This window comes from Rana temporaria, chromosome 6, assembly GCF_905171775.1.
Source record: "Rana temporaria chromosome 6, aRanTem1.1, whole genome shotgun sequence".
Lineage (NCBI taxonomy): Eukaryota > Metazoa > Chordata > Amphibia > Anura > Ranidae > Rana > Rana temporaria.
The window spans coordinates 44910508-44929068 of record NC_053494.1 but is presented as its reverse complement, the minus strand read 5'-3'; the positions used below and the strand labels follow the sequence as shown (position 1 = coordinate 44929068).

Sequence of the window (18561 nt, the reverse complement as noted above, 5' to 3'; positions counted from 1 at the left end):
TCCGGAGAACGGATTTGTAATCTTTAGTTGACGTAACTCTACACCTTGTGTAAAAAAAAAAAAAAAAATGCCAAGTATTTAAAACCAAATATTTTTTTTTCTTTAAATTTTGACTGGAGTTCTCCTTTAAATGCTTGTAGCGGATACATTTTATATGGATATTGCCATAAAGCATTATCTGGGGATAAAAATGCAAATGTTTTGGTTTCTCAGGGTTTTGCAGAGGTTGAAGGAATTACATTGGAATTCAAGCTGCATATTGTAGAGCTTTTCAATTTAGCTATTTTAAGACTTAAAGTGGACCTATAATCAAAATACCATCCCTGCATCCTCTGTCTATCACACGCTACTAAATTCAAACATTAGCAGACCACAAAAATTCCATTGGGTGTTGTCTGGATCATGTGATCTCCACTGAAGAGGAGGATCAGAGTTTAGATTGGCTGATCCTTTTCTTACACACAGATCACTTGACAAATATTTATACAGACTATCATCTTGGGATCTAAAAGCAGCATTTCGGCCAACATTTAGGAGTTTAAATAAGTGGGGTAGACAGACTTGATCTTATTTTGATGATAAATCTGCATTGAAATTTAATCTGAAAAACATATCCTTTTTTGGTTATCTGTTCACATTGAAAATAACCTTTTATCTAGTGTTTAAATATTAGTAATATTGTTACAGTACATTTGTGTAACTGTGGTCAGCATAAGACCTTAAATATTATAGATTTTACATGTATTAATTTATGAAAGCTAATTTGGTTTGCTTGTATCAAAAAGAATGGTCTTGTGAATGGGATTGTTTCTTTTCCTGATAAAGAAGGTATTATTTATAATGGCATAATCATTTACTTATAGTGAAATCGTTTAAAATTGTTAACACTTGTTTTTAAGAAAAAAAAAAAAAAAACTTTTACACTATAGCATTTATGCAATGGTTTACAAAATTCATGGAATTATTTTTATTATCAATATGGGAATTAAAATAATTTTTGATCTTTTGTGCTGTGTGTTTTGTTAATCATTGGTAATAAAGCATTGTTCACAAGAGGCTAAATACAGAAGTGCAAGCTTTTGTTTGACAGAAACGACAGTAGACAATTTGGAGCAGTTGTGCATAGCAGCCAATTGGCCTCTAGCTTTAAGCTCCCTTTCACATTGGAGCAGGAGTGGCGGTATAGCGCCGCTAAAAACCGTTGGGATTGCCGTGGGAATCGGCCGCTAGCGGTGCGGTATTAACCCCCGCTAGCGGCCGATAAAGGGTTCAATTACGAGTTGGTCCACCATTTGCAGCTATAACACTTCTGGAAAAGGTTGTCCACAAGGTTTAGGAGTGTATCTCTGGGAATGTTTGACCATTCTTCCAGAAGTCCGATTGTGAGGTCAGGCACTGATGTTGGTCTCGGCTCTAATTCATTCCAAATGTGTTCTTTCGGGTTAGGTCAGGACTCTATGCAGGCCAGTCAAGTTCCTCCACCCCAAACTCACTCATCCATGCCTTTTATGGAGCAAGTCAAATTCAGGTACAATGCTACAATTACTAGCAATATATATATATAATTTAAACCAGGGATATGCAATTAGCGGACCTCCAGCTGTTGCAAAACTACAAGTCCCATCATGCCTCTGGGTGACATGCTTGTGTCTGTCAGGGTCTTGCTATGCCTCATGGGACTTGTAGTTCTGCAACAGCTGGAGGTCCGCTAATTGCATATCCCTGATTTAAACCATGAATGAATAAACATCTGCAATAATTTGTCTTTTATACCTCCCTAGAATTCATCTTTAACATAAAATCTCAGCAGAGCACCATTAACAGGCATAGCTTTGGGTTGTGCAAGAAATATCACTTTTCTCTTTAAACTTAATAAGGAAAACATTAAAACTGATAAAAAAAAAAAACGCTGGATTTCATTCCCAAGTGGAACAGATGATAACGTGTAACAACCCGACATTTTTTTCTATCACAAAATAAGAACTGCCTGCTGTTTACTTGCTGTAGAATAATTGTTCTATGTAGTGTACTATTTGTAGCACAATCAACATGTCTATTCTGATGTAATACTCTGCACATGAATTTCTACGATTTGAGCTGGGAGGTCCACACAATTTACCAGCCTGCCTCCAACATTTCTTTAGCTTATATCCAGTGTGGTAGACTCTCCTATCTTTACAGTTATATTGATCTGACAAAACTGAAAATAAACTTATGGGACCACCATAAGGCTACTTTCACATCCATGTGATTTTTCAGACGCTTTAGCGCTAGAAATAGCCTCTGAAAACTGCCTCCCATTCATTGTAGTGTGTCTTTTCACACTGGGTCGGTGTGCTTGCTGGACGTTACAAAAAGTCCTGCAAGCAGCATCTTTGGGGCAGGTTGGGAGCTCCCAAAACACCCTGCCCATTGCAATGAATGGGCAGCACTAACAAACATTTTTAAAAGTACCGCAAAAGAGGACTTTTTACAATTTTTTTTTTTTTTTTTTTACAAAAGCACTGCTAAAACGAGCAGTGCTAACGGCAGGTCTACCCAGTTTGAAAGGGGTCTAAAAGGGAATGAACCAATATTTTTTTATTAAAAAAATTAGGATATATATATATATATATATATATATATATATATATATATATATATATATATATATATATATATATAAAAAACTTCAACCACTTTTTTTTTTTTTACCAGTGGGGTCAAACAGTTCTTTAATAAACTTGTTCCAGTATGGAGGTGCTTTGGTGCCAACTTTTGGCTGTATGGAAAAGTTATACAAATATCTGAAGCAGATTCTTGATACAGCAGCAGACATTTCAGTTTAGCACACAGAATAAAAAACAAAAAGGATTGGTTTCCTCTGCTGCAGGTTTTGTATATCACTCACTGCATCTGCTATGCAAAAAAAATCTTCTTTGACAGCCTTGAAAATAAGATGGCCCCTTGTACACATAAATACAACAGGTAAATGCTCAACATTTGGCTATACAGCTCAAGGAGTTGGTATCACCATTGTATCATATTCCAATAAATAGGAGGTATTTTGTCTTCGTCACAAAGATGGTTCCACAACTAATGCAATTGTAATAACAGAAATTACATCCACAGACGGCAGCAAAGATTATTGGTCATCTCTAGCACCAGTATCGCCACGAAGGTGAAATCTTTCTTCCTCTCTGGCAGCATTTGGACTTGAAGGAACTGGATGCTGAATAGCCTTATTTGACTCTAGGAATGTAAAACATGGATTACAATTTAAACATCCATTTCATATATTATCACCTCCAAAAAAAGTAATATTTTATGTTTGTTATTTTATGTTTGTTTGATTTTTTTTTTTTTTTTATCACACTGAAATACCTCCTCACTTATTTACTCAGCCTTGAGCATATTCATATCTAGGCATTGGGGCATATTTACAAAAGGCAAATCCACTTTGCATTGGAAGTGCAGTCACTGTAGATCCGAGGGGGACATGCAAGGAAAATAAAAAACAGCATTTTTCCTTGCACATGATTGGATGATAAAATCAGCAGAGCTTCCCCTCAGATTTACAACAACTGTTTCCAAGTGCAAAGTGGATTTGCCTTTAGTAAATAACCCCCCATTGTCTCATCATCGTAATTACAGCAGCAGTAAAACATGTTCTGCCTACGCCTCAGAACTGAAGCACCATTTCCGTTAGTGAAATGGCCCTACCATGACAAAAAAGTATACCTGGAAAAGATCACATCAGAAAGGCCAGAAGATCTGTTCAGGCGATTACTGCATCTGACACTCAGGGGGTCATTTACTAAAAGGCAAATCCACTTTGCACTACAAATGCAAACTAAAAGTGCACTTGAAATTACACTAAAAGTGCAGTCACTGTAGATCTGAGGGGGGCATTCAAGGAAAATAAAAAACAGCATTTTAGATTGGATGATAAAATCAACAGAGCTTCCCCTCATTTCAGATTTTCCCCTCAGATTTACAGTGACTGCACTTCCAGGGTTTATTTTTTATTTAAGGGTACTGGGCAGAGCCATACAAATCGGGCAAACTCTAGGTCCTGGGCCTATAGTATACAGAACAGAGAGATCCTAATATTATAGAGCAGGGCTCAATATTTTAAGTTCTGAGCTACTATCCAGGCCTTAAGAGTTACTCACCAACTGTTGCCCCACCCAACTCCTAAACACGCCCTCTTAAATTATTTAATTAAAAAAAAAAACAATGTTTCATGCAGAGTTACATTACAAAAAAAAAAAAACTAACATTATTAACATAAATGATATTTCATTGATCTGACTATGCTAAATAAAATAAGGATAAAATATGACTGGCTACTATAGGCACTGTACACATTACTACCTTGGTAAGTAAATATTGTAATGCACAGTTTGTTGCTTACCATTTTTAAGATAAGAAATCCCATTTTTGTCTAGAATGCTCTTGAGACGCTTAACTTCCCCAAACAGTTCATTGTGTGCCTACAAAAAATAAAAATTCAGACAGTACCGACAACAAGAGATTACCATGACAGCCAGCATGTTCACTAGTGATCCCATAAGACATACCACACTACACTTCTCCAGGGTCTCAAATGACTTGGGCTCTGTCTGGTTTTCTTTATCTTCACTTTTGCTTCCTGTGGACTTTAAGTAATTTGCTTCTTCAAATATTTCTCGGAGCCGTTTCCTGTAACCCTAAGCATGAATAATAAAACACAAAACATGAAGATTTAACATCTACCTGAGACAACATAACCCAAACCAGATCACACGAAACATTACATTTAACTGGCACTGATTGGTGAATGTACTAAAAGAGCAGCACTTACAGCACAAGGACTGTACGTGAATTTGATGAGTTACAGTAGATTTACAGACAAAAAATATTTTAAGATTTTGGATAGAATGTGTTAAGGTTAGAACCATTGTCAGAATTGTATTGCTGTCAGTGTTTGTGTCGGGAGCACCTCCTTGATTCCCGATTTACACAAATGAGTACAATAGGAAGGAAGGAAAGTGTCGTAAGTGGTGGGATAACAAAGGCAGACAGTGGCCAACAGGGTTAAAAGGATAGCTTTATATGCATATGACAGAAGGTTTTTTTTATCTTATTGCATTAAAGGGGTTGTAAAGGTAAAAAATTTTTTCCCTAAATAGCTTCCTTTACCTTAGTGCAGTCCTCCTTCACCTCATCCCTCCATTTTGCTTTTAAATGTCCTTATTTCTTCTGAGAAATCCTCACTTCCTGTCGTTCTGTCTGTAACTCCACACAGTAATGCAAGGCTTTCTCCCTGGTGTGGAGTGTTGTGCTCGCCCCCTCCCTTGGACTACAGGAGAGTCAGGATGCCCACTAACACACAGCTCCTTTTTTCTATCTGCAACATAGAGAGTGTCCTGACTCTCCTGTAGTCCAAGTGAGGGGGCGAGCAAGACACTCCACACCAGGGAGAAAACCCCCTCATTAATGTGTTGAGTTACAGACAGAAGAACAGGAAGTGAGGGTTTCTCAGAAGAAATAAGGACATTTAAAAGCAAAATCTAAGGATGAGGTAAGTGAAGGAGGACTGCACTAAGGTAAAGGAAGCTATTTAGAAAAAAATAAAAATAAAAATTGTACCTTTACCTCCCCATTAAGATAAAATGCTGATGCATCAAGATAAAAAATCTTGTGTGTAGGGGGCCCCCCCAAATACTTACCTGAGCTTCATCTCTCTCCAGCGTCTATATCATCCGGGACACTCCAAATTGGCTGAGACACAGCAGCGGTGGCGGCATTGGCTTCCACGGCTGTCAAAGTCAACCAATCAACGGAAAAGAGGGGGCAGGGCCAGGTCGGGGCTCCATGTTTGAATGGACACATGGAGCTGTGACTCAGCTCGGGTGCCCCTATAGGAAGCTGCTGACTGGGGGGGCACTTGATAGAAGGGATGGGCCAGGAGAAGCAAAGAGGGACCCAAGAAGAGGAGGATCCGGGCTACTCTACGCAAAACCAACTGCACAACATATTTTTTTCTAAAACAAGACTTTAGAATCACTTAAACTAAAAAAAGGAAGAAGAAAGGTCTAATCGCTTTCATAAAAATGACATGTCGTATTTCAAGAAAACAGAATGTTCCCGATTGTACCTGTTCAGTGATCAGCTCGTCGTACAAAGACTGCTCAACTTCATCCCACCGGCGGCGCAGCTCTGCATTCAGAGTCGGGTACACTATAACCAGAAGACCAACCATCAGTAACTCTTACAAAAAGAAGTCGCAATCGCAAAAAGCAAGTATTCCAACTTACCTAATAATGAATGTGGATGACAAACTAGAGGAGTTTTAAAGGTCATGGAGTAGACACAGGTACTTGGCTCAGACACGGATGCCAACTCGTTGCTTGATCCACAAACTAACAAAACCTGTATACAAAATAATTTAGGATAAGGCATGTCTAATTAAATATCAGCTCTTTTGTAATTAAAATTTCACCCAAAAGATGCTGGCAATGTAAAAAATAAATAAAACCAACCACTGCTATTCACCTTAAGCACCTCTAATTTGCTCTCTTTTTGGTCTGGTAAATATACCATTGAAGAGGTTTCATTTTATCTGTTCCCTTGAACCCCAGTGAAGAACTACTCAACTAAAAAACAGATGCCATCACCAACAGCCAGTTCAAAACAAGTCATCGCTAAATCCTAGAAACTGCTGACCCTAAACTTCCACACTGTTAGAAGCTGTGTCAAAAAGACCATTATCTACAAGAAAATATTGGCAAAGCTGCTGGATAGAGTGATCAACTTTGCCAAAATTTGGATCCCTTGGGTTAGGCATGTCCTTCCACCTACCGTCGATAAATGCCTACTAAAACTACAAATTAATGTGATGTTTTACATTGGCCTCCCAAGGGCACAGGTACCCACCTTCAATTCCTCTCTGTTTTCTGAATGCCCCTTTCATTCCTCTCTTAAAGGAACACTAAAGATTCGTTTTTTATTAGATCAATTGATTGCTGTAAGCTAGAGCATTTAACCACTTCGTTACTGAGCCTGTTTTTCAGATTCAGTGTTTACGAGACTAAAACAGTTTTTTTTGCTAGAATATTACTTAAAACCCCCCAAACATTATATATATATATATATATATATATATATTTTTTTTTCTAACACCCTAGAGAATAAAATGGCAGTCATTGCAATACTTTTTGTCACACCGTATTTGCGCAGCGGTCTTACAAGCGCACTTTTTTTGAAAAAAAAACACTTTTTTGAATTAAAAAAATAAGACAACAATACATTTTTCCCAATTTTTTTATATATTGTGAAAGATAATGTTACGCCGAGTAAAATGATACCCAACATGTCATGCTTAAAAATTGCGCCCGCTCGTGGCATTGCGTCAAACTTTCACCCTTAAAAATCTCGATAGGCGACGTTTAAAAAATTCTACAGGTTGCATTTTTTGAGCTACAGAGTGGGCCTAGGGCTATAATTATTGCTCTCGCTCCAACGATCGCGGCGATACCTCACTTGTGTGATTTGAACACCGTTTTCATATGCGGGCGCTACTCGCGTAAGCGTTCGCTTCTGCGCGCGAGCTCGTTGGGACGGGTCACTTTAAAAAAAATTTTTGTTTGTTTTCTTATTTATTTTTATTTATTTTATTACTTTTTACACTGAAAAAAAAAAATTTGATCACTTTTATTCCTATTATAAGGAATGTAAACATCCCTTGTAATAGAAAAAAGCATGACAGGTCCTCTTAAATATGAGATCTGGGGTCAAAAAGACCTCAGATCTCATATTTAGACTAAAATGCAAGAAAAAATAAATAAATGTTGCTTTAAGACGCTGGGCGGGACTGACGTTTTGACGTCACTTCCGCCCAGCAGAGCTATGGGGACGGGTGAAGGAGATTTTTCCTTCACTCGTAACCCCGCTCAGCTGCCGAACGGTCCCGATCTCCTCTGCCGCTACCGACGGCTCCGGTAGGCGGCGGAGGGCGCGGGACAGCGGCGGGAGGGGGGGTGCCCTCTTCCGCCACCGATAACGGCGATCTCGCGGCGAATCCGCCGCGGAGACCGCCGTTATCGTGTACAGGACCGTCGGCACTAAAGATGGATACCTCAGTTGTGGCAGCAGCTGCTGCCGTCACTGAGATATCCATCTTTAAACACAGGACGTATTTTGACTATGGGCTGGAAACCAAGTGGTTAAATATCACTTATCTCGTTTTTCCTTTTGACCTCCAAAATACAGTAATCCAGGTTTGAAAATGCCATTTCCTGTCACTCCTCTTCTTGCTTTCCACCAGCATCTGAGCCGTTTTGCATGGTGGAAAGCAGAATGTGCTCACCCCCTCCCTATGACTACAGCCCTGCGTGAAGATGCTCTCTTATCCCTCACAGGTATGGAGGCTAAGCCTTATGGTAACTGTAGTTCCCATTAGGCTGTGATGTAGCAAGAATGAATGCGCACCGCAAACCAGGAAGTCAGTGAGAATAATGATTCAGGAGTGACGGAGGTGAATAAAACGGCTCGATTTCAACAGGTATCAAACTAGTTATAATGCAAAACATTACTTTTTACTTTATCAGCTACTGTCAGACTTTAATTTAAGAGGAAAATATTTTTGTCTTTACAACCCCTTTAATTCCTTTATTTCCCCTTTCATTCCTCTCTCCCCTCGACCCCCCTCCCCCTCCTATCGACCCACCTGCTACCCTTCTATTCCGTTGTTGCATTCCTTTTTCGATCCTTTTTGGACCAAGCACAGGCTGAAGTGTACCATTATGATAAAATGCAGCCTGGATGCATCAGCTCCATGGGTTCAGGTGGGAAAAACATATGTTCTGATAACAGTTCCTATTTTAAGCATTTTGCAAGGTAGGCTTAAAAAAAGGGCATCATGGTCCTTTGGTAACCTGACCACATGGAAAATTTTGAGCCCTTAAGCTACAGTATGTATAATCTCCAATTGGACCCCACTGAATCTTGGCAAACCTTTGTCTGACGATTTTTGGCTCCGCAAGTATCACCTTCCCTCATCCACATGCCAGTAAATGTATTGTTCTCAATTTCCCATTCCTGCCATATCCTAAAATCGAAAAAAAAAAAAAAAAAAACGATTGGTTTCATAATAGACAGAAATATGTGGCCTAAAAAAAAAAAAAAAATTATATTCCTGCTCGACCAGTGGGTTGAACAAAACAAAAAAAACCTGACAGATCCCAGGATTAATACAACAATGTGTGATGCATGGGGATTTTTCCCGCTGAGCTATTGTATTCTGACAGGGGGACTCTCCCCCCTCACCATCAAAACACGCAGATCAGCGCCCGCAGCCATCGGTTTTTCAGCATCACTGTTCCACAGAAGCCAGCACCAGTACACATGTACCGAAAGTTGGCCAGTCCCTGCTTGATTCCATAAGCATTCTATGCATTAAGGTAAAAAACCTTCTGTGCCACAGAATCTCCCTCCCCTTTATACTTACCTGAGCCTAATCTGATCCAGCGATGTGCACGCCCTCACCGCTGTCTCCCTCCTCCCTGGGCAAATAGATAGCAGTGGGAGCCATTAGCTCCCTCTGCTGTCAATCAAATTCTGTGCCGAGCAAGTGGGGGCCGAGTCAATAGACGCAGACAGGGCAGCTTGGGATCAGCTTTCCATGGGGGCACTTGCCAAAGAGGAGCCTGGTGCACCAGCAGAGGGACCCCAGAAGAAGAGGATTAGGGCTGCTCTGTGCAATGTATGAACAGAAGATCAGTAATTTCCCCCAGTCAGTCCCACCCCCCTACAGTTAGAACACACCCAGGGAACATACTTAACCCCTTCCCTGCCTCCTAGTGTTAACCCCTTCACTGCCAGTGGCATTTTTATAGTAATCCAATGCATTTTTATAGCACAGATCGCTATAAAAATGCCAATGGTCCCAAAAATGTGTCAAAAGTGTCCACCATAATGTTGCAGTACCGGAAAAAAAATATTAATAAAAATGCCATAAAAATACCCCCTATTTTGTAAACACTATAACTTTCGCGCAAACCAATCAATAAACGCTTATTGCGATTTTTTTTTACGAAAAATATGTAGAAGAATACGTATCAGCCTAAACTGAGGAAAAAAAATGTTTTTTTATATATTTTTGGGGCATATTTATTATAGCTCTATTTTTGTTTATAGCGCAAAAACTAAACCGCAGAGGTGATCAAATACCACCAAAAGAAAGCTCTATTTGTGGGGAAAAAAGGACGCCACGTCGCACGACAGCGCAATTGTCAGTTAAATCGACGCAGTGCCGAATCGCAAAAAGTGCTCTGGTCTTTGACCAGCAATGTGGTCCGGGGGTTAAGTGGTTAATCGAATAGGAAAAAATAAAATTAAAAGGGTTCAAGTGTCGCTTTAACTGTTAAAGCGGGAGTTCACCCATTTCTAAAAAAAATTTTTTTCTTCCCCTAGATTCCTGCTCGTTCGGTCTAGGGGAATCGGCTATTTGTATTAAAATAGGTGCAGTACTTACCCGTTTTCGAGCTGCATCTTCTTCCGTCGCTTCCGGGTATGGGTCTTCGGGAGCGGGCGTTCCTTCTTGATTGACAGTCTTCCGAGAGGCTTCCGACGGTCGCATCCATCGCGTCACTCGTAGCCGAAAGAAGCCGAACGTCGGTGCGGCTCTATACTGCGCCTGCGCACCGACGTTCGGCTTCTTTCGGAAAATCGTGACGCGATGGATGCGACCGTCGGAAGCCTCTCGGAAACCTGTCAATCAAGAAGGAACGCCCATTCCCGAAGCCCATACCCGGAAGCGACGGAGAGGATGCGTCTCGTAAACGGGTAAGTACTGCACATATTTTTAAATAAATAGCCGATTCCCCTAGTAATAACGAGCAGGAATCTAAGGGGGAAAAGTGCCCTCTAAGGGTGAACCCCCGCTTTAAGTGCAAATTCTTAAAAGCAGATACAAATCAGAATTCACTGAAGTTTAACAAAGAATGAATATTTGGTTGCTAATGGTTACCACACTTAAGGATTAGCAACCAAGAATAAAAAACTCTTTGAACAAGGCAGATGGAATTAAGAATTGTCTTTGTAATCATTACTCACCCTAAAATACCGCTGTATGCGTTCCAACGATAGGTCTGTTCATGCTGGGTTACATTGTGAAACGGGCAGAACTCATATTTGTATCTGTCATCAAGCAGAAAAACAAGTTAAAAGGGAAATACCTGTACATTATATGTAGCTGTACACTGTATCTAAAGTCAGAAAATTGCTTTTTAGTTTTGTACAGGACAGGGAAGAGTTAGCATTCCTGTTTATTATATGGTTGCCCATGTCTGAGTGGGAGACGTTTATCATCCCTATTTGTCACGTTGTAGCAGGGAATAGAAGTGAGGGAAAATCCAAAATTTCGAGTTATCAATGAAAAAAGACAGGAGGAGATCTTCCAATGGGAAAAAAAAAATCCAAAAAACAAACAAAAAAAGAAAAAATGGTTTTGACTATACATGCATAACCATAAGACCACTGTCTATTTATAAAAACTGGATACATGAAAGCACATTCACATTACTTGGAAGGAATTGGATGAATTTTTAGGTGACTGGGGCAAAAGAGCAAGGCCAGTTGCAAAAGTTAAAGTGGTTCTAAAGCCTAAATATTTGTTACCTTAATGCATTCACTGCATTAAGGTAGAAATTGTTTAGGAAATAATATTGCTCCCTCACCCACCACCCCCACACTTACCTGAGCCCTTACTTGACCCAGCACTGTGCCCATCTGTACAGGCTTTCCCAGACTTTGCCGAGGCTGCTGTCATTCAAATCCTGTGATGAAGGAGCAGAGGGTGGGTCCGAGCCTCGCTGTCTGTGTCTATGGACGCAGGCAGCATGGCTTAATTTTGTGCCACCATACAAAGTGGCTTGCTATGGTGACACACCAACAACAGGAGAAGCCAGGAGCGCTGGCAGGGGAACCCAGAAGAGGAGGATTGGGGCTGCTCTGTGCAATTCTATTGTACAGAGCAGGGAAATATAAACTGCTTATTAAAAAAAAATGTTTTTACAAACACTTTTATAGATGAATCTTGTGACCAACATTCTTGCTAGATATATAGATCTATCTATCTATCTATCTATCTATCTATCTAATCTATCTATCTAATCTATCTATCAACCAGGGTTCCTTTAGAGCAGGCATTACCAACTGGAGGAATGTGGGCCAGATCCGGATGGAGCTACTGTCCCATCCGGACCCATGGATGCATCATATAGGAGCTGTTTCTCTTCCCCAGCCTCGGCTGCTGTCATTCTCTGCATGTCGGGAGATGTTAAAGAGTCGTTGCAAACGTGCGATTCGGACCCCTGGTGGTAGAAAATTTGGCTGATCGGACCGCTGTAAAATGTAATTTAATACCCCTGCTTTGAAGCTTGCTAGGGGTTCCTTGAGATGTGGCTGACTGACCTCCCATTTTATGGTCCCTGCAAAGTTTCAAAGACCAAAATCACTTAGCAGGGACAGTGGCATGACATCAAAGAACTTTTCAGCTATCTGTAAGGGTGGCATTCTTCACACTGGCCTCTAATATAAAGTCATAACTTTAGAAAAATAAGCAGCCCTGCCATTACAATTTACAGAAAAGTCCTTACTAGTCTTCTGTTGTCACATTTAACATATGGTAGGTCTGTGAAGAAATATGTACACTTTTTACTGGCTCTACTGGTAGTCACAGGTTTTGCATCAACTTACGTGGATTCTATAAAATTGAAACACTTCCCAGCCAATCTGAAAAGGTGTGATGGGCCTGTAGAGACAAAAAACAGCAACTCAACATTCAGGCTTTTGGAGGAAAACAGTTACCCAGCTTATGCGTGTATATCTTTGTGGTATGGAGGCGTGTACATCTGAAATCATAAAATACTAGTGGCTGCAATGTATTGCTGGATTTAGTGCAAACATTGGGGATTGGGATATGGGGAAAATAACCTTCCACTGTCTTGAGCAAGTCTGGACTTCTGTATCTTTAACATGAACCTATCATGAGAAAAGTAAGAGCTGCCATTGCTGGTCTTCTTCCGATAATAGTATTTGCCTGGTTGCGCCTGACTTAAATATTCTGTGATCACACACTCAGAACAGCATGCTGTAAATGAATGGTCAGAAAAATGGTGGACAGACATTCAGACAGCATAGGATTCAAAGCATCAACATAAGAGCCAGAGAACATTCCCAAAAGAAAAATGTCATTAACCACTTGCCCACCAGGTAAATTCTGGCACTTCTCTCCTTCATGTGAAAATCACAATTTTTTTGCTAGAAAATTAATCAGAACCCCCAAACATTATATATTTTTTTTTAGCAGACATCCTAGGGAATAAAATGGCAGTCATTGCAATACTTTTTGTCACACCGTATTTGCGCAGCGGTCTTACAAGCGCACTTTTTTTGGATAAAAATCACTTTTTTGAATTAAAAAATAAGACAACAATACATTTTGCCCAATTTTTTTATATATTGTGAAAGATAATGTTACGCCGAGTAAAATGATACCCAACATGTCACGCTTAAAAATTGCGCCCGCTCGTGTCATGGCGTCAAACTTTTACCCTTAAAAATCTCGATAGGCGACGTTTAAAAAATTCTACAGGTTGCATTTTTTGAGTTGCAGAGTAGGTCTAGGGCTAGAATTATTGCTCTCACTCTAACGATCGCGGCGATACCTCACTTGTGTGGTTTGAATACCGTTTTCATATGCGGGCGCTACTCGCGTATGCGTTTGCTTCTGCGCGCGAGCTCGTCGGGACGGGGCGCTTTAAAAAAAATTTTTTTGGTTTTCTTATTTATTTTTATTTAGTTTTATAATTTTTTACACTGAAAAAAAAAAAAAAAAAAAAATTGATCACTTTTATTCCTATTACAAGGAATGTAAACATCCCTTGTAATAGAAAAAAGCATGACAGGTCCTCTTAAATATGAGATCTGGGGTCAAAAAGACCTCAGATCTCATAATTAGACTTAAATGCAAAAAAAAAAATTAAAAAAAAAAAGTCATTTTTTCAAATGACAAAAAAAAAAATGTTTCTTTAAGAGGCTGGGCGGGACTGACGTTTTGACGTCACTTCCGCCCAGCAGAGCTAGGAGGACGGGTGAAGGAGATTTCTCCTTCAGTCCCGTCCCCGCTCAGCTGCCGGACACATCGGATCCCCTCCGCCGCTACCGACGGCTCCGGTAAGCGGCGGAGGGCGCGGGAGAGCGGCGGGAGGGGGGGGGGCCCCTCTCCCGCCACCGATAACGGCGATCTCGCGGCGAATCCGCCGCGGAGACCGCCGTTATCGTGTACACCACCGCCCCCTGAAAAGATGAATATCTCGGTTGTGGCAGCAGCTGCTGCCGTTATCGAGATATTCAACTTTAAAAAGGAGGACGTCTTTTTGACATGGGGCGGTGGTCAAGAGGTTAATGGCAGCCTCCATGCTCCTCTCATGACAGTGACCCTTTAAGGAGAATAGGAGTACCTCCAAAAGGTAAGCCTGGTCTCAATTTATTCATATATACCGTGTTTCCCCGAAAATAAGCCCGGGTCTTATATTAATTTTGGCAACAAAAGACACAGTAGGGCTTATTTTCGGGGTAGGTCTTAACATGTAATGTGCTGTCTTTTCTCCCCCTCTCTCTCCCTGCCTGACAGGAATCCCCAGTGTAAACGGAGTTAAAATGCTTGTAAAATCCTATAATCCACTCTATTACAGTAGTATATAATGTATAATGTGTGTGTTTCTGTAATATAATTGTGCCAAATACCTTCGTTCATCGCTTCTGTGACCCGCCGGAGCTCTCTTCCCTGCAATTTTATTACAGAAACACACACATTGTACATTATATACTACTGTAATAGAGTGGATTATAGGATGTTACGAACATTTTAAACTAGGGCTTATTTTCGGGGTAAGGCTTATATCGCAGCCCTCCTGGAAAATAACGCTAGGTCTTATTTTCGGGGTAGGTCTTATTTTCGGGGAAACACGGTATGACCATTGTTGAGAGGTCACATAGGATAAGGGAACACAGTTTGCTGCCTTGAAGTATCGTGACATCATATGCATTTTTAACCAAAACCTAAAAACAGTGCGTTTTTGTGCCGACAAGCAGGATAAAGTACTGGGGGACTTGGTATTGTTCAATTTAATGCTCTACCCAACTTCATGTAGATGGTGTTATATTGAAAAAGGGAGTGCTTGTAGATACAGTGTCCTTTATTAACTATGGGATGGGAAACCGGGGTAACACCTTTATTTAAATATTTGTAAATACATGTACATTCCATGCTCCAGAAGGGTTTGCTATACAATTCATCCGTCACCATGTATGAGTTGTCTTGTGAAGTTTCAGAACCACTAGGTGACTATGCAGGTTATTTACTAAAGGCAAATCCACTTTGCATTACAAGTGCACTTGAAATTGCACTTGGAAGTGCAGTCACTGTAGATCCGAGGGGGACATGCAAGAACAATAAAAAAAAAACAGCATTTTAGCTTGCACACGATTGGATAATAAAATCAGCAGAGCTTCCCCTCATTTCAGATTTACAGTGACTGTACTTCCAAGTTCACTTTTAGTGCAATCTCAAGTGCACTTTGCAGTTGTAGTTTGCACTTGTAGTGCAAAATGGATTTGCCTTTCGTAAATAACCCCCACTGTATGAGCTATGCAAACCTTATAACACACACACACACACACACACACACACACACACTCACACATTACCTGAACGTGGTGAAGGAGATGTCCTTGGTTGTAGCTTGTTTGTATGTGATAAAAATGGATTGTTCAACCTGAAAGAAATGATTTTCAATTAGAAGTCAACATTACTAAAATGATTTGATTAGAAGTCACCATCACTCATCACACATACTGATCTATGTACTGTACAGAGGCCAATTAACTGATTTAAAGTGACACTAAAAATAAATTTTTTGTCATACTTACCTCCACTGTGCAGTTCGTTTTGCACAGAGTGGGCCCCGATCCACCTGTTCTGGAGTTCCAAGGCAGCTCTCGCTACACTACGCCGCCGTAACTTACGGCGCTGCATACTAGCACATTATGCCTTTTGCCTTAGGGCCCGTACTCACGACCAAACATGTCTGCTGATACTGGTCCGCGGACCAGTTTCAGCAGACATGTTTGGCCGTGTGTAGGCACGAGCGGACCATTTTCGGGCGGATCGGACAGGTTTCCAGCGGACAACTGTTTCCTGGACTTGCTTTAAAACAGTCTGCTGGAAACCTGTCCCCCCGACATGTACGGTTGTCTGTACAGACCTACCGTACATGTCCGGCCGCCCGCCATCCCTCGCATGCGTCGAATGACTTCGACGCATGCATGGAAGCATTTTAAAGGCAGGCCGCCCACGTTGCAGCGTCATTGTCGCGGCGACACCGCGTCATCGACGCGGCGACACCGCGGACACGCCCCGCGTATTGTTTACGCACGGACTTCTGTTCGATGGTGTGTACAGCCATCGAACAGAAGTCCCCGGGCAGACATGTCTGATGAAAACGGTCCGCGGACCTGTTTCATCGGACATGTCTGCTCGTGAGTACTCGGCCTGACAAGTGACAAATACAACCGCTTTAATTCTGAACACAGCTACATCCCCAGTTACAAGAGGGTGTGCACACTAATGCAATGACATTTTATTTTTTCTTCCCCCTCTAAAAGATTTTGGTTTGTTTGTTTTTCAACTAAGTTGTACAGTTTATATGTCACATTAAAAGGTGGAAAAAGTTCTGAAATTATTTATCTTTGTCTCATTTTTTTTTTTTACATCACAGAAACCTGGGGGCAGATCCACAAAAGGATTACGCCGGCGTAATTTTAAATTTCCCGTGTCGTATCTTTGTTTTGTATCCACAAAACAAGATACGACGGCATCTGGGATCGATCCGACAGACGTACGTCTTAGTACGCCGTCGGATCTTAGATGCAATTTTTCGGCGGCCGCTAGGTGGCGTTTCCTTAGAAATCTGCGTTGAGTATGCAAATTAGCTATTTACGGCGATCCACGAACATACGTCCGGCGCATTTTTTTTACGTCGTTTTCGTTCGGCTTTTTCCGGCGTATAGTTAAAGGTGCTATATGGTGGCGTACTGAATGTTAAGTATGGCCGTCGTTCCCGCGTTCAATTTCGAATTTTTTTACGTCGTTTGCGCAAGTCGTTCCCGAATAGGAATTTGCATAGAATGACATCACCGTCGTAAGCATTGGCTTCTTCCGGTCAAATTTCGAGCATGCGCACTGGGATACCCCCAGGGACGGCGCATGCGCAGTTAAAAAAAAAAACGTTGTTTACGTCGGGTCACAACGTATTTACATAAAAGTCTCAAAAATATTCCAATTGCACGTCTTCCTGGAAAATGGCCGATAAGAAAGGAGGGTGCTGAAGCGATTACCAGTTGGGAACCGGAAAGGCAATCATGCAAACATATTCGCCAGCACACCGGGGATCATTTAGAAAAACGTCCAGAAATTCTTTAATGCATAGAAACGATCAAAACAGCAACGTTTCGAGGTCGCACAGGACCTCTTCGTCAGGCAAATGATCGGGCAAATGATCCCCAGTGTGCTGGCGAATATGTTTGTGTATTTACATAAAACACGCCCCCATTACATCCATTTGAATTCCGTGCCCTTACGCCGCCAGAGATACACTACACCGCCGTAACTTACGGCGCAAATTCTTTGTGGATTCAAAATAAAATAAATAAGTTACGGTGGCGTAGTGTATCTTAGATATGCTGCGCCCGGCGTACAGATGCGCCGCTGTATGAGGATCTGCCCCCTGATATTTTAAGAGGGGTGTGTAGACTTTTTATATCCATTGTATATACGCATAGTGACTTCTAAGCAGTGATGGTGGTAACAAGGTGATAAATAAAACTCTACATACCCAAAGCTGTTGGGTTCTTCCACAATCTTCATCTTGGTTGCAGCTGCATTGTGAACTAAAATACAAGAGAGAAGTTATTAGAAATAATTATTAGAAGCAACACAAAAGCTGAAATCTTCTTTAGTCTTTTAGAACTTCCTTTGTGACTGCTGACAACATGGAAAACACTGTGAGCAGGTAAAGGCTATAATAAGCCACTTCCCTTCCTATCTAAAAACCCCTGTGTATGTACTAAGAGGAAACAAGCAATACATGAAGCAGAGGTGTCTGAGCAGGCTGGGAAGGGCAGTGTCACATCTCTACAACACTGCTTTCACAGGACCAAGCAGTACACAACAACAGCTCAGCACTGGAGAAGAAACACACAACACACTAACCTAAGAGCAGCAAGACACACAGCCAGCCCTCCATACTGTAGTCACATGACCTCTTCACACTACAGTCACATGACCCCCTCCACCACCCGGAAGCACAGCCTGAGACAGGACCTTAATTTTCTGTGTCACGTCACTCAGCCTACATTGTAAGTAAAGTGGGAGGGCTGATAAATGTTTGCTTTTGTAATATAACTATACTAAGAAAAGAAAGGTATGTGCATGGATATATGGTACATTATACGTAATAGCTATAACGCCGT

General features: G+C 41.1%; 2 protein-coding genes across 2 annotated transcripts in view; one reads left to right on the top strand and one right to left on the bottom strand.

Annotated features, from left to right (window-relative positions):
- Nucleotides 1-2862: 2862 nt before the first annotated feature.
- GNPTG (N-acetylglucosamine-1-phosphate transferase subunit gamma) lies at nucleotides 2863-18406 on the bottom strand. Its single transcript, XM_040356729.1, has 11 exons — nucleotides 18302-18406; nucleotides 17925-17979; nucleotides 15739-15806; nucleotides 12724-12778; nucleotides 11080-11163; nucleotides 8980-9073; nucleotides 6282-6396; nucleotides 6122-6204; nucleotides 4563-4691; nucleotides 4397-4475; nucleotides 2863-3231 (listed from the first exon to the last, which is right to left on the bottom strand). Exons 1-11 carry the CDS (start codon nucleotides 18333-18335, stop codon nucleotides 3125-3127), a joined length of 903 nt encoding a protein of 300 aa, XP_040212663.1. The 5' UTR covers nucleotides 18336-18406; the 3' UTR covers nucleotides 2863-3124.
- Nucleotides 18343-18561, top strand: part of TSR3 (TSR3 ribosome maturation factor) — a 29001-nt gene continuing 28782 nt past the window's right edge. Inside the window, exon 1 of the mRNA XM_040356727.1 lies at nucleotides 18343-18447. The gene's annotated coding sequence lies outside the window, so the exon portion shown is untranslated. The remainder of the gene's footprint in view (nucleotides 18448-18561) is intronic.

Excerpts from the sequence above, each read along its gene's own strand:
- GNPTG (XM_040356729.1), bottom strand. The coding sequence starts at position 18,335 with ATGGAGGGCTGGCTGTGTGTCTTGCTGCTCTTAG. Across the intron at positions 4,476-4,562 it reads CCCTGGAGAAGTGTAGTGTG|GCACACAATGAACTGTTTGG; the intron begins GTATGTCTTATG and ends TATTTTTTGTAG. Across the intron at positions 3,232-4,396 it reads GATTTCTTATCTTAAAAATG|AGTCAAATAAGGCTATTCAG; the intron begins GTAAGCAACAAA and ends TTACATTCCTAG.